The following is a 13055-nucleotide window of genomic DNA, read 5'->3' as shown; positions in this document are numbered from 1 at the left end:
TCTCATTTTAATATTTTAATATGATTTTATTAAACATACGTTCTTGTCCGGACGTACAAGAGTTTTCATAAGCTCAATTAATATTTACAATTCATTCAGTAAATATGTCTAATAAAGTTGCAGAGCTTTAACTGACGCTTAGGCAGCAGCAGCGTGCTAGATAATGACATGCTTTTTTTATACAGAATAGGAAAGCGGACGAGCATATGGGCCACCTGATGGTAAGTGGTCACCAACGCCCATAGACGTTGGCATTGTAAGAAATGTTAACCATCGCTTACATCACCAATGCGCCACCAACCTTGGGAACTAAGATATTATGTCCCTTGTGCCTGTAATTACACTGGCTTACTCACCCTTCAAACCGAAACATAACAGTACCAAGTACTGTTATGTTGTTATGTTATTTTGTGGTTGAATATCTGATTTGTGGGTGGTACCTACACAGACGAGCTTACACAAAGCTCTACCACTAGTAGTGTGTAATATGTATTCTACCAACTCGCTTTCGAGCAGCGTAGTGGAACAAGCTCCAAACCTTCTTCTTAAAAGGGAGAGGAGGCATTAGCCCAGGAGTGAGACATTAACAGGCTGTTACTGTTATAAATTTTATTACTGCATTGTACAATCATTACTTAAAACATAAGTTTACTACCGAAAATTCGAGGACAATGCATATATTTATTACTAAATCACTGTTTTATCACATGACATGGTATAAAATTAAACTTGACCTTAAAAGAAGTTTCTAGTATTAGAGATCTGGGTGTTATCATAGATTCTGCTTTAAGCTTTCGACAACATATTGAGCATATTACATCTAAGGCATCTAAGATATCTGGTCTAGTTTTTAGGCAAATGAAAATATTTAAGTTGTCAATTCTTGTGTTGAATAGTATTGTACGTAGTATCCTTGAGTATTGTAGCACTGTTTGGAGTCCAGGATACCAAGTTCACTCCGACAAAATAGAGCGAATCCAGAAACGATTTCTGTACCACCTATCGTACACGGACTTTAGATGTAGTCAACTGTTTTCATACGAATCTCGTCTTATTCATTATAATATGAGGTCACTCAAGGAGCGTCGAAGGGTTGCAGATGTGATTTTTTTGTCTAAATTAATAAATGGCCTAATTGATGCACCTGAACTGCTCGAGCGTTTAAGTTTCGCAGTGCCTCGTGACGGTAGCCGCTTACAGAATCGCAAGACGTTTTGTTTGCCTCATACAAGAAGCAATCTTGGTCAGCATGGTCCGCTGTATAGAATGCTATCTTTTGCTAACTGTTTTAGAGATACTATAGATATCTTTAACGATAATATCAGGGCGATTAAAAAATGTCTACACAAATGGGTTAATTTTTAGTTCTATTTTTATATTATTTAATTACTTTTTAGTTTAGTTTAATTATGTTTTGCTTTTTAGTTATTTATTTTTATTTTATAGGTGATAGTTTTTATAAATTGTCTTATGTTTGTTCTAATGTTACGCTGTAATTACTAGCTAATGTAATTTTTTGACTCAATTGTAAATATTTTCAGTTAAATGTATTATTGTATGTCATTGTTGATTGTATAATTGTAGTCAGTTTTGTGGACTAAATAAAAAAAATGACAATACAGGAAGAACAAAAAAGGATACAGTTACGAACCGTTGTCCGAGATAAGTTTACGGATTACCTGGTCGTGTGAAAACTGAACAGGTGGCTGCGGTGTTCCGTTCGGTAATTATAGAATCGGACAATAACGCATGTTGCGCGGGAGTGGACGATTCGCGGTGTTTTTAATATTATGGTAATCGTAAAGTTTTTTTTTGTTTTGTGTTTTTTTTTTATGTCTTTCGTACTTACTTATACGTAATTATTAAATCATTTTCTTTTAAAATTATAAACTAAATTCATTCATTAAATATTATTATAATAGTACTTGTGTATTTTGAATTGAAATTAAATTATTATTTTTTATAAAATGATATCTATATATTTCCAATGGATGATTTTATTTAAATAAAAGTGAAAACGGAAGCACCGTGAATTATTGTTTGATTCAAACACGTATTCTTAAAATCTGGTCAAGGAATCTATTGTGGACAGTGTTCGTCCCATTGTGTGTATTGATGGGATCCAAAGGGTTGGATGTCAACTAATGGAACAAAAAAAAATCGCAGACAGCGTGAGAGAAAAGCAAGAAGACACTCGGCCAATTTTTTATAAAATGAAGTTCCAAATTTTATTTTATTTTATTTTTCATGTAAATGTGCTACTGCTGGACTTTTTGAGGCGAAAGCTTTTTCCACCACTATGCTCCAATGTGGGGGTGGGTTTTTGTGTTTATTTTTATGTTACGGCATTTTAAAAGATAGTTGATTGATTTTATAATAAGGTAAATTAACATAATGAAAATGATTTAATTAAATATAAAAATGATTTCTGGTGAAAATTACATACGTATTCGATTTCATTAAACAAAACAATATTGATACTGAGATAAATTTCTAAACAATAAATACTTCCACATTTTTTATAATTCAAACATTTTATATAATTTTATATAATTGTTATGTTTTTAGTTTTTTTTTTCTATAAGTGTGCTAAGTTCTGTAGTGCTCGTTGTCGAAACCAATTAACTGTTTGTTAATCTGCAGTTAGATTAAATCACATTGTGTTAATGGCTTACACGTAGACATAGAATTTGATATAAATAGATATGGCACTTTTTAAATAAATCATTTCAATTAATTTTTATATTTTATATTGAAATTAAAAGCAATGATTCTTTTTTAATTTATATATAGAAGTCCAGATTCCTTTTTTTAAATATTTAATAACGGAAATTTAAATATAGAATAAAAAATTTAAATTAAAAAAAAAAACTTTTTGGTATTGTTAACAAATCTTTCTTGGTATGTACTAAGTACTAAGTACCTATGCCTCTGACATTAACCTAGCCGTGCACAATGGGGAATCTACTCCTAATCCAACTCTAATCGTTTCTTACTGACGTTTGAACTATAGTAGACAATGGGCCACGGCTCGCACGGGTCACTCGGCGGTTATCTGCTGATCGGAAGAAAACCGATCTTTGCGGCCGCCATCAAATTTATTGTGCTCGTCTTTACTTAGCCACTCGTATGTTGGTAAAACGAACCTTACTACACAAAATATAAAGTCTAATTTACATTACATGAATTACGTAGTGGAGCAAATCGTAGGATATTGCACTTGCATGCTTCGTGGTTGCGAATGCTTTGTTTAATCGAATGTAAGATTAACGCCTTGTTCTCTAATTATTTTCTGTAAATTTTTTATGGTTATAATTATGAGAGTTTTCTGGCTGTTATATCCACAATTTTTATTTTATGTTTTAATAATATTTAGCCACGTGACACATTATTTTTTTATTTAATTATTCAATACAGATTCACATTAGTTTTTATTTGTCTACTTTTTGTATTTTATAGTTTTTAAATTTAAAAAAATATATAAAATATAAAGTTTATAACAATGTTCCGCTGCGGTATAAAGGAACTAATTAATCATAGCGCTCTCTACGCTTTTACATTTATGGCGGATTGCAAAAAAATCACGCTTTGTTTACAGTGAGCGTACACAATTCACATGACCTCAATTAAACAGTCATCATTCAAACGGATGTAAGTGCATAATCTCGGCTCAGGTCATCGCGTTAACAAGGCAAGCGGTCACGAACTGCCCGGTATGGGAAAGCTCCCAGCGTTGTATGCAGATACGACTTTATACACATCAACCGTTCGTCCGGAAATGCAATCGCAAACCGCCGTGACACCTAAAATGCGTTGGCGTGTCTATACGATGTTATGGTCTACATTGTCCCGATTGTAGTACTATTCTGAAAGAACTCACTTTGTAACTCACTCGTGAAATGTTTAAAACGGACATACGGGGGATACGCTGTTTTGATACGTGAGTTACTGCGATGAGTTTCGAGTTTGTAAGAACAAACTATTATACTTATTAAATAAATATAAAGTAGTCATTCATTTTGTTATACATATAAAACTATTACAGTTATCTATTTATTTCAATTATTTCCTTATAAACTTTCGATTAAAATATCGTAAAAATTACGATATGTATTTTAAGCAAGTTGACATTTTACTGGTGGTAGGGCTTTGTGCAAGCTCGTCTGGGTAGGTACCACCCACTCATCAGATATTCCACCGCAAAACAGCAGTACTTGATATTGTTGTGTTCCGGTTTGAAGGGTGAGTGAGCCAGTGTAATTACAGGCACAAGGGACATAAAATCTTAGTTCCCAAGGTTGGTGGCGCATTGGCTATAAGCGATGGTTGACATTTCTTACAATGCCAATGTCTAAGGGCGTTTGGTGACCACTTACCATCAGGTGGCCCATATGCTCGTCCACCTTCCTATTCTATAAAAAAAAAAAAAAAATCAAACAAATGATTGATACAAAATGTACCTACGCGAGTGTTTACAATACCTAGTTCAATATAATAACGGCGTATGTCTTATTGAATTCTCACTAAACAACGTATTTAGTTATAGGAAAGGGCAAGCTATTATAAATCTAGCAAAACGCCTACAAACCTTCCGACACAATGCAATACACAGTATAAATCATAAGCGAACATCGCTATCTTTCAATCCTTTGACTATCTTATGATTTTTAACACCCACTTAATATCTTTACACAAAACAATAAGCCTTTTGGGACTTTGAAACATCGTATCTGATTTGATGCACTATAAAATGAATGCGTTCATTTTAACACACTCTAATTCTTCTTTGAATAACTCACGTAGTAAAAATTGCTAATTAATTGAAATAGTTTATTTATTATATTAAAAATAAATTGTTTTTTTTTTTAAATAAATTCTTATTACATATTTTAAATATATGCTATTCTTCATCCTAATAGCAAACAGGATAAATATTGGCAAAAAACGCCGCGGACTGGTTGTAATTCAATACATTACGACCGCTGCGCTCTATTAAAGGCCGCGTTTGGCCATTCTGACATGTAGGCATTTAAAAAAAAATAATCGAAGTTTAGCCGAATCAAAGGCAGTTGGACAATGGTCACGGAACAGACAGGTCGGGACGAATGGTATAAAGAAACAGGTAGAACTTGATACACTGCAATCTTCATGTCAATCAAAATGTGTTTGATCTAAGAAATTTTATAAAAATCAAATATTTTAGTTGGAGGTAAGATGTTTTTGAGAAAAAAAAAATTATATAGTCAAGTTTGCTAAAGAAGATAAATTAATTCTTTATGATTTATGATTATGATAATGAGGAAATAATATTCTTAATTTAAATATTGCATAGTTTAGGTCTCTATAAGAATTTCGAATTCATCAGTTTAATCATATTGAACCACTGTGTAATAAGGTTTAAGATAGTCTTGACGATTTTAGGATTAAATCGGGGTTAAGTATGAGGATTAATTTAATTATCCTCGTCATGTAATTTGTAATGAATGTATTTACTACAATGATAATATAATATAAGATATAATGAATTAAGGAATAGACGACGTTATGGCTAATTATTATATTCCTTAATTACCAAATTACATTTCTGACTTAAAATAAATCTGTAAATCTTATTATCTGTATTTGTTATCTAGTGATAAACAATTGTTAATTTATTTATTTTTTAATTTCCATACAGAAAAAGTAAATCAACAATAATAGAAAGTGACACTCCTAAACCCTTTTCCACAAGAATCGATGAAAGGATTCTTATAATAGTATACAATAGTTATTTTGCCTAACTCCATGGAAACCGACCCCATTCGGTATTGTTACAATATTATCGATATTCGACCATGTGGGTGCGAACTACTGAGCCTGTTTGAAAAAAAAACTCTTTGACCAATTGTTTGTCAAAGGCAGGATTTTTTGTGAAGGTGTTTATCGAAGGTTGACCATGGGAAAATATTAGAAGTTCAGGTGCCTCCATCGAATTCGGGACCATTGTCAACCTGTATTCGGAATCTCGATACAATCTTTTCACCTTTTGTTTGGGCATCAATGTTATATTATTCATCATAAATTATATTACTGCGTTTATTTGAAACCCTTCTGTAATCGTTTTATCACGACCTACTGTTTGCAGAACATATTCAGATACTATCAGGTCTTTCATAATACCTGAACCTTTATAAGCCGAAAATCCTACACCTACCAAAGTTTAAATCGCTGCGTTGAACCGTCGACACTAACAAATTGGTATCAAAGCCTGACAAAGATGGACTCTTGAGAAACTGTCCACCCACTCGCCGTCTATTGATCGTGGCTTACAATAAATTAATTCTTGTTATGAACATTTTTTATCCCATTGTGTTTAGTCGAGTATTTATTTTACTAGACGTAATAGAGCCTAATGGGCGGACATTGGTCAAAGGAAATTTGGTTCACAATGAAGTCTGAATTGAATTTCTTTATGAATAGAGACTCCACAAAGTCCGTTGTTTTATTTGTCTCGCTATTAAAACGGCTTTAGAATGTTTTATTCTTGCGCCAGTAATTTAAAACGAATTCTACGATACGATATTGAAAATATCATCCAATATAACATGGACATAAATAAAAGATAATAAGTATAATTCTATTGTGATCAAATCGCATTAACGATAGTAAACATCAATAACCAACAAAGATTACTAGCACTTGATAAGTCTATTTGAAACATAATTATCGCCTTTACATCTTTCTTTAAAGATTATATTCAGTTCAACACCTTGAACACAAAAAAAGATGTTTGGCTACTGTTTCCATTGTTTGTAATGCGACTTGTATTGTTGAAAAAATATAATCCTTTTGTCCAATCTCCTCTACCAGAATGGATTGTTTGCTTTGCATCTTCAAAAAGAAAGCTGGATGTTGTCCACAACACAATTGTGTATCCCGTACTAATTTAAAATACCGTATCACTCCTTTAAATACCTCCAACGTTGAATCATTTAATAGGGGCGGACTAATAAATCCAATTTAAATATGGCTTGGACCTCCGTTGATATAACATATGTTAATCCATACATCTTTATCTTAAGAATCGCAAAAACGCCGATCGATACGGACATCTAAAAAGACAAAAACCACTTGCCGGTCCAGTTGCTTACTCCGAACGGGTGGCCGCCGTCCGCTATATCATTATTCTAAATACTAAATTAACTTTATTCCCATAATTTAAATATCAACTGCTTGTACTCATCTAAATAAATTATCCAAATGCAACGAAAGAGAGAGTTTTTCTCTATTTTTATTCGTCTCTAATGGACGAATGATGTCAATTGGTGAATTTATACGTTCATTTGACGAATTCAATTTATTGGAATCGGTCTTGGTTAGCATTGGTTGAGGCTGTTTCTTTCTCACGATTGCAAGGGTAATTATGCAGGGCGTGCCATCAAAATGGACACTTAACAATTATGAAAATCTTTTGTTATCTCGTAATTTACGTTAATTCAGTTAATCGTGTTAGTTTTGATAAAACCTGTCGATTAATTCGGGTAAGCAATAGCAATTATAAGAGGTTGGGCACATTTTAATTTTATTAATTACATGCAATTTAGTTACATACTTTATTATAGCACATTTAGCAATTATGATATTTTTTTTAATATTTTTTAAAAATAGTATTAAGCAACAAACAAAAATTAGATCAAAGTATTAAGACCATTGTTACAGCTATAATTCCTGGACAAGGATCAAGATTGAGTGTTCCGCTTGCAAATGCGATGCTTCGATATTCGCTTAATGAAGACATATTGAATCGCTAAGCGGCGAAAGACAACATATAGGCAATGTTTTAAATTGACATCGGCCCTTTTATGTACCATCCGCTCATTTTTGACAAAAAATAAACAATTGAAAACAAAACAATTATAAAATGAGGCAAAAACATTTAAGAAATGCAATCTAAGATAATATTAAGGTCAAGTATCGATTTGCTGAAGATTATTGTAGTTTTTTCGTAATCAAACGGTTAAAACATAGTATCAATTATAATGTTATTAAGGGGACAAAAGCCCGTGTCAATTAGTTGTATACGTACGTTCAAAAACAAATCGGTGAGCGAGTTAATATTTTATTTACAGTTGGAGTGGAAGCGCGGGCAAAGTTAACTTGGATTTTTAAAACTTTTCAAAAGTTTAGTCGGCGTTTTCCTCAGGCCGTCTAGCCTCGCACCTGATAAAGTAATTTGACGTTTCCCCAATTCACACTTTTGAGGAGGGCCTAAAAACCAAAAAGGTTTGAGACAGTTTCAGTTCCGTAATTGAGATTGTGTTAAAACTTTTTGGTGACGTGCATTTTTAATCTGTAACCGTTGTCTCTCTTGCTTTATAGCTTTCTACTAAAGTAACAGTTATTAATGCTTAATCCAACAATTACGTGTGACTAGTGAGATTGAATTAAAATAAAAATATCGTTAGTGCAGTATATCGCATGCACGTACACAATTTCACAAAGGGGGCTACCATTGTTACGTATAACAAAAAGCAAGTACCTCAGACCTCTTACGTTCAAAATAAGAACAAACGTGTCATCGACGAAATGACGCGTGTCGACCAATCGGGCGCGAAGGCCGCAGACGTCGATGACGTCACGTTGCCACCGACCAATCGTATTGGCCTGTCGCCTCCGGTCAACTTGCACTAATTGCCCATGTGTGCGATAACACTAGGCTTGAGAAGAATCAGTGCGCTTAAGTGCGCACACGCATGCATCGAATGATTGCCTACTTCCATACAGTTTTAATCGCGAATTCGATGGCTTTATATTTCCTTTGGTAATATGTACGAGTATTCTCTTCGATTTTATTTAAATAGAGCATTACCTTTCGGATTACATTAAGGTTCGAGTACAACAGTAATTTAGTCAAAATTTCCATAATTCTCACCGGGCCGTCGTAATAATTCCAAATATGTCAAATAGCTATTCTTTTAAAACTAAACTAAAACATGAGAAAATTTCGGACTTGTATTCGAATAAAATACGTAATTAAATCAGACTAGCTCTTGGCCAGTGGGAAAGTATGTAGTTAGAACAATAAGTAGACATGCCATTTCATTAATGAAACAGTTTTAAGATATTTGATTTTTAATTGTATATATTCTCATTATATCTTTCATGTAATCATTCTTATATATATAAATTCCAAACTTATAAGAGAAAGAGGGAGAAACAAAATATAATTTTAATATAAAAATATATTTTTAATATTCTTAATATATCTAGGATTTATTTATCTACTAAAATAAAACTTCTATTTTGTTTGAATTAGTTTAAGCTTTAACCTTAATAATATTACGGTTTTATAAAATAATTAATATAAAAAGTTTTATATTACTTATATTATAATACTTGTTCATTGAATATATGTACGTTATATGATATGTACAAATATGATAATCAGATATAATCTGTTAATGCATTATTTTTGATATTCGTATGTTATTTTATATATATATTTTTAATGAAAATAATGCCATTATTAATTATAATTTTTTTTTATAATAAATAATGTAAATTATGTGTTCGTGTCTTTAATGTATATACAAATTTTAAAAAATACTGATACCGTAAAATTTAGTTTTAAAACGTGATGTATTAAAATTATTAACTATTAACTGCGACGTCAGTAATTTTACGTTATGATGATTGTAATAGTCGATACTTTTATGACTTTCTTTGTCACATAGCGATTACATATATTTTTTATTTTTAAAAAATCTTTTAGTTCATCCTTGTCATACATAGTACATTAGAAAGAGTAATCAAATGTCCTGAATGTCTCATTTTTTGGCAGAATAAACATGGTCTTTTATAAAAAAAAAATTGCTATACATTTTCCTCGGACGATGACTGACCACGGTCTTACGCAAATATTGACACTCGGCTGGGGTATTGAGTAGCTCCGCTTTGAATAGAGGCTGCGGATGTGTGTGTTGATGATTTATTTTGCTAATGAGATATTTTACGAACATTTTACAATCATTTTATTTCGTGTTGATAATGTAAATCGTACTTTTTAGAATATTTGCATATAAACTGTTAACAACTGTGACTTTTTTTTATTTCAATTAATTCTGCAATAACTGCAAAATGTTGTATAGGTAGATATATAATGTAGTAGACTACATTTTGTAGTAGTTGTAGTTGACAATACGCTTAGAACGTAAATCTATTTTAAAATTTAAAAGATAATTTTTCTATAGGAAAATTTACCGTTTGTTTTTATTCTATGACTTAGAATAATATTCTTGAACGAAAGCCTAAGTGACGTGGGGACATGTGTACATTTATTTGCAATTACAACACTGACTGTAATTTGTTATCATTTTATCAATATAATTTTATTTATAAGACCTTACCTTGCGCGATGCGTACAGCTGGCATCTTGATTCTCATCTTGATTTGGTCACCTATTTTTAGACCTTCAACAACTTCTTTTATCCTTAGAATTTTTATCTTAATATCTCGCTATCAGTACGTTAGCGCACTTCACATGTGCCGCCGTCGGTCCGGCGACTTATCGTCCGTCCTATTCTCAAACCGTTTTCGATAAGGAAGGTCGAGGTGTCATACAGTAATCCTCAATAGAAGCCCGACGGCATTTAAAACAAAATCATTATTTTAGTCATCTCTCTAATTTCTTCATAATGACTATATTTAATCAAAACATTTACGTTTCTTACTTTTTTCTTTTCATGCTGCGATGAATCAGTTCACAGTTCCCAATATTTACTTATAAAATTCGCCTGGTCATAAGGTCTTATCAACACTTGAATGAACGTCTCAGTGCCCTATCTAATCTATCCGAACAAACTGGCGATCTTGTAATTCAGAAAAATAAACATGCGTTAACACTTCCTTAAGATTTGTTCAGAAATATTTTAACACTTAATAGTCCGTTTTTCACCACTGTCTCTACCGAAAAATAATAAGAAAACTTCTTCTTAGAAAGTCCAAATTTAGTTTCTGAGCGGCAATAAAATTTGCAGAACTAAAATAAAACAAGACAAATTTATTAAAATATCGAGTCTATATTGTTTGTGATTATCGTAGCGTCTCGCGATGTAGTATGTCGCGTGCGGAGCGGTGCGAGGCAGGTGCGCGGCCGGCCGCCCGCTCTCGCCCGATGTCCGAGAACGTCTGTCCTGTGTCCCTTTGCGCGAGGGCTCCGCGGCCTCGTGTCCACAACTCGCGCCGTCTCGCTCGGCCGGCCGACGACGGCGCGTGCGAGTCCGTACCAAGTAGCCAGGGGTTACTCGCGGTCGCCACCGCCTCGGCTGTTTGACAGAGATGCCAGGGCGCGCCCCCTATTCGCGAAGCGTGGGAGTGAAAGGGATAGTCATAAATCATAAGTGCCGTGCGTCGGTGTGCGTGCGCGGGTGGGGCGAAGATGCAGCGCGTACAAAAGAAAAGGGATAATATTTGCTTGCATATTTCATGACTCGATTAGGAGATGGAATTTTTAATTGAATGGACCGTGTCGCACGGTCAGTCTCCGCTCATGAACGCTTTTCATAAAGGTTAAGTTTCAAAAAGGATTAAGACAACTTTCAGGTGAAACAAATTTGAACTCTATCACACATGACTGTAACATCATTTTTTTCAGATCAACTTCTGAAGTCTTTTATGATATAAGATAAGTGTTTTTTAATATATAGCAAATATAAATTAGAAAGAAATAATTCTTATTTATATAATATTTCAAATATTTAAGAGATATATCTTGACGTGAGTATATACAATATGAATACATGGAATATTTTTATCTGTACAATTTTTTTCTTTAGTATGTCGCTCGTAGCGTAACGCTACGAAGCGATTGCTACGTAATAAACGCTGTTCTTTTTAGGGTATCCAAGAGCTACTAAATTAGGCCTTAGTATTATAATATAATTATTAGAATTATACTCTACTTATATTATGTTTATATTAATAAATATATTTATGAAACTAATAATTAAAAAGATTGCCCACGTAAATAGTTTTGTTTTCAAATCAAAATAACCTTAAAAGAACGTAGTAAAATCTGGGGCATAATATTAAAACGGTATAAATAGTTCCATCGCTAAAAGCAACACGTAGTTACCCGAGATATTTCACTCTCACTCTTACAACTTTCTGAGCGCATTTTTTACCGCGTTATTTTACTTAAGACGAGGAACTTATCTCGGCGGTCCTTGACTTTAATAAGTTTTATGACAGTCAAGACTTGACTGGCGCGAACGGGCGACGAAAAAGAACTTTTTCATAATTGTTTCCGAACTGAGTTCGCCGACTTACGGAATGGCGTTCGATTATTGAAATTTTTTAACTTTTCGCGCTTTATTTTTGTGCTCAGGTTGTATTTTGTTTTATGTTTCGATTGTTTGTTATTTGAATGAAGTTGGAATACTATTTATAATATTCTTTTTTAATATGATTTTTTAAAATAAAATAAATTATTATCAGTCTTGTTTTGACAAGTTTAAAAGTTAATACGTATTATACAAGTTACTTTATATGGATAATGTTATCATATTGTTTTATCTAAAATAGTGAGAGAAACAAAATTTAGTCAAAACATATTTAAGAAGGCTGGGCAAAAATAATAATCGGACAACTACGGTCATTTGAAATCTATCGAAGCTATGCTTGAAATATTTATGTCTCTTTCTAAAGTTAACGCAGTTTGGGGGAAAATAGAGATGCATAGGGGTATCCGTTTTCTCTAGTGGAAAATACTAGGTAATAATCAATGTATGCTCATCTCGCTCATATGTAGGGATATGTTGAGTATGTGAAGGGGATGGTTAGTGATACATAGATGTTTCCCATGTGTGGCATCGGGACGCTACTCGTCACTAGACGGCGTGAAAAGCGGGGGTGCTAAATGAACCCTCTCAGAGGTTCGTTTCATAGCCAGAACTTGGTAATATTTTTTAAGTCAATGAAAAAGCTTGTAATAAATTTTAAATCACATATAGCGATGCATATCAGTAATAATGATGTTTTCATTACATATGTAAGTTAATAATTATTTTTATATCATG

At 32.9% G+C, this 13055-nt stretch overlaps 1 protein-coding gene across 1 annotated transcript in view; it reads right to left on the bottom strand.

Annotated features, from left to right (window-relative positions):
* LOC126769447 (B-cell lymphoma/leukemia 11A) overlaps window positions 1-11146 on the bottom strand; it is a 38773-nt gene extending 27627 nt beyond the window's left edge. Inside the window, exon 1 of the mRNA XM_050488254.1 lies at window positions 10386-11146. Coding sequence (XP_050344211.1) covers window positions 10386-10422 — 37 coding nt within the window. The 5' untranslated portion in view covers window positions 10423-11146. The remainder of the gene's footprint in view (window positions 1-10385) is intronic.
* Between the last annotated feature and the right edge of the window lie 1909 nt (window positions 11147-13055).

The sequence above is a fragment of the Nymphalis io genome, chromosome 7 (genome assembly GCF_905147045.1).
Source record: "Nymphalis io chromosome 7, ilAglIoxx1.1, whole genome shotgun sequence".
Taxonomy (NCBI): Eukaryota; Metazoa; Arthropoda; class Insecta; order Lepidoptera; family Nymphalidae; genus Nymphalis; species Nymphalis io.
This window is presented reverse-complemented; position numbering and strand designations above follow the sequence as displayed.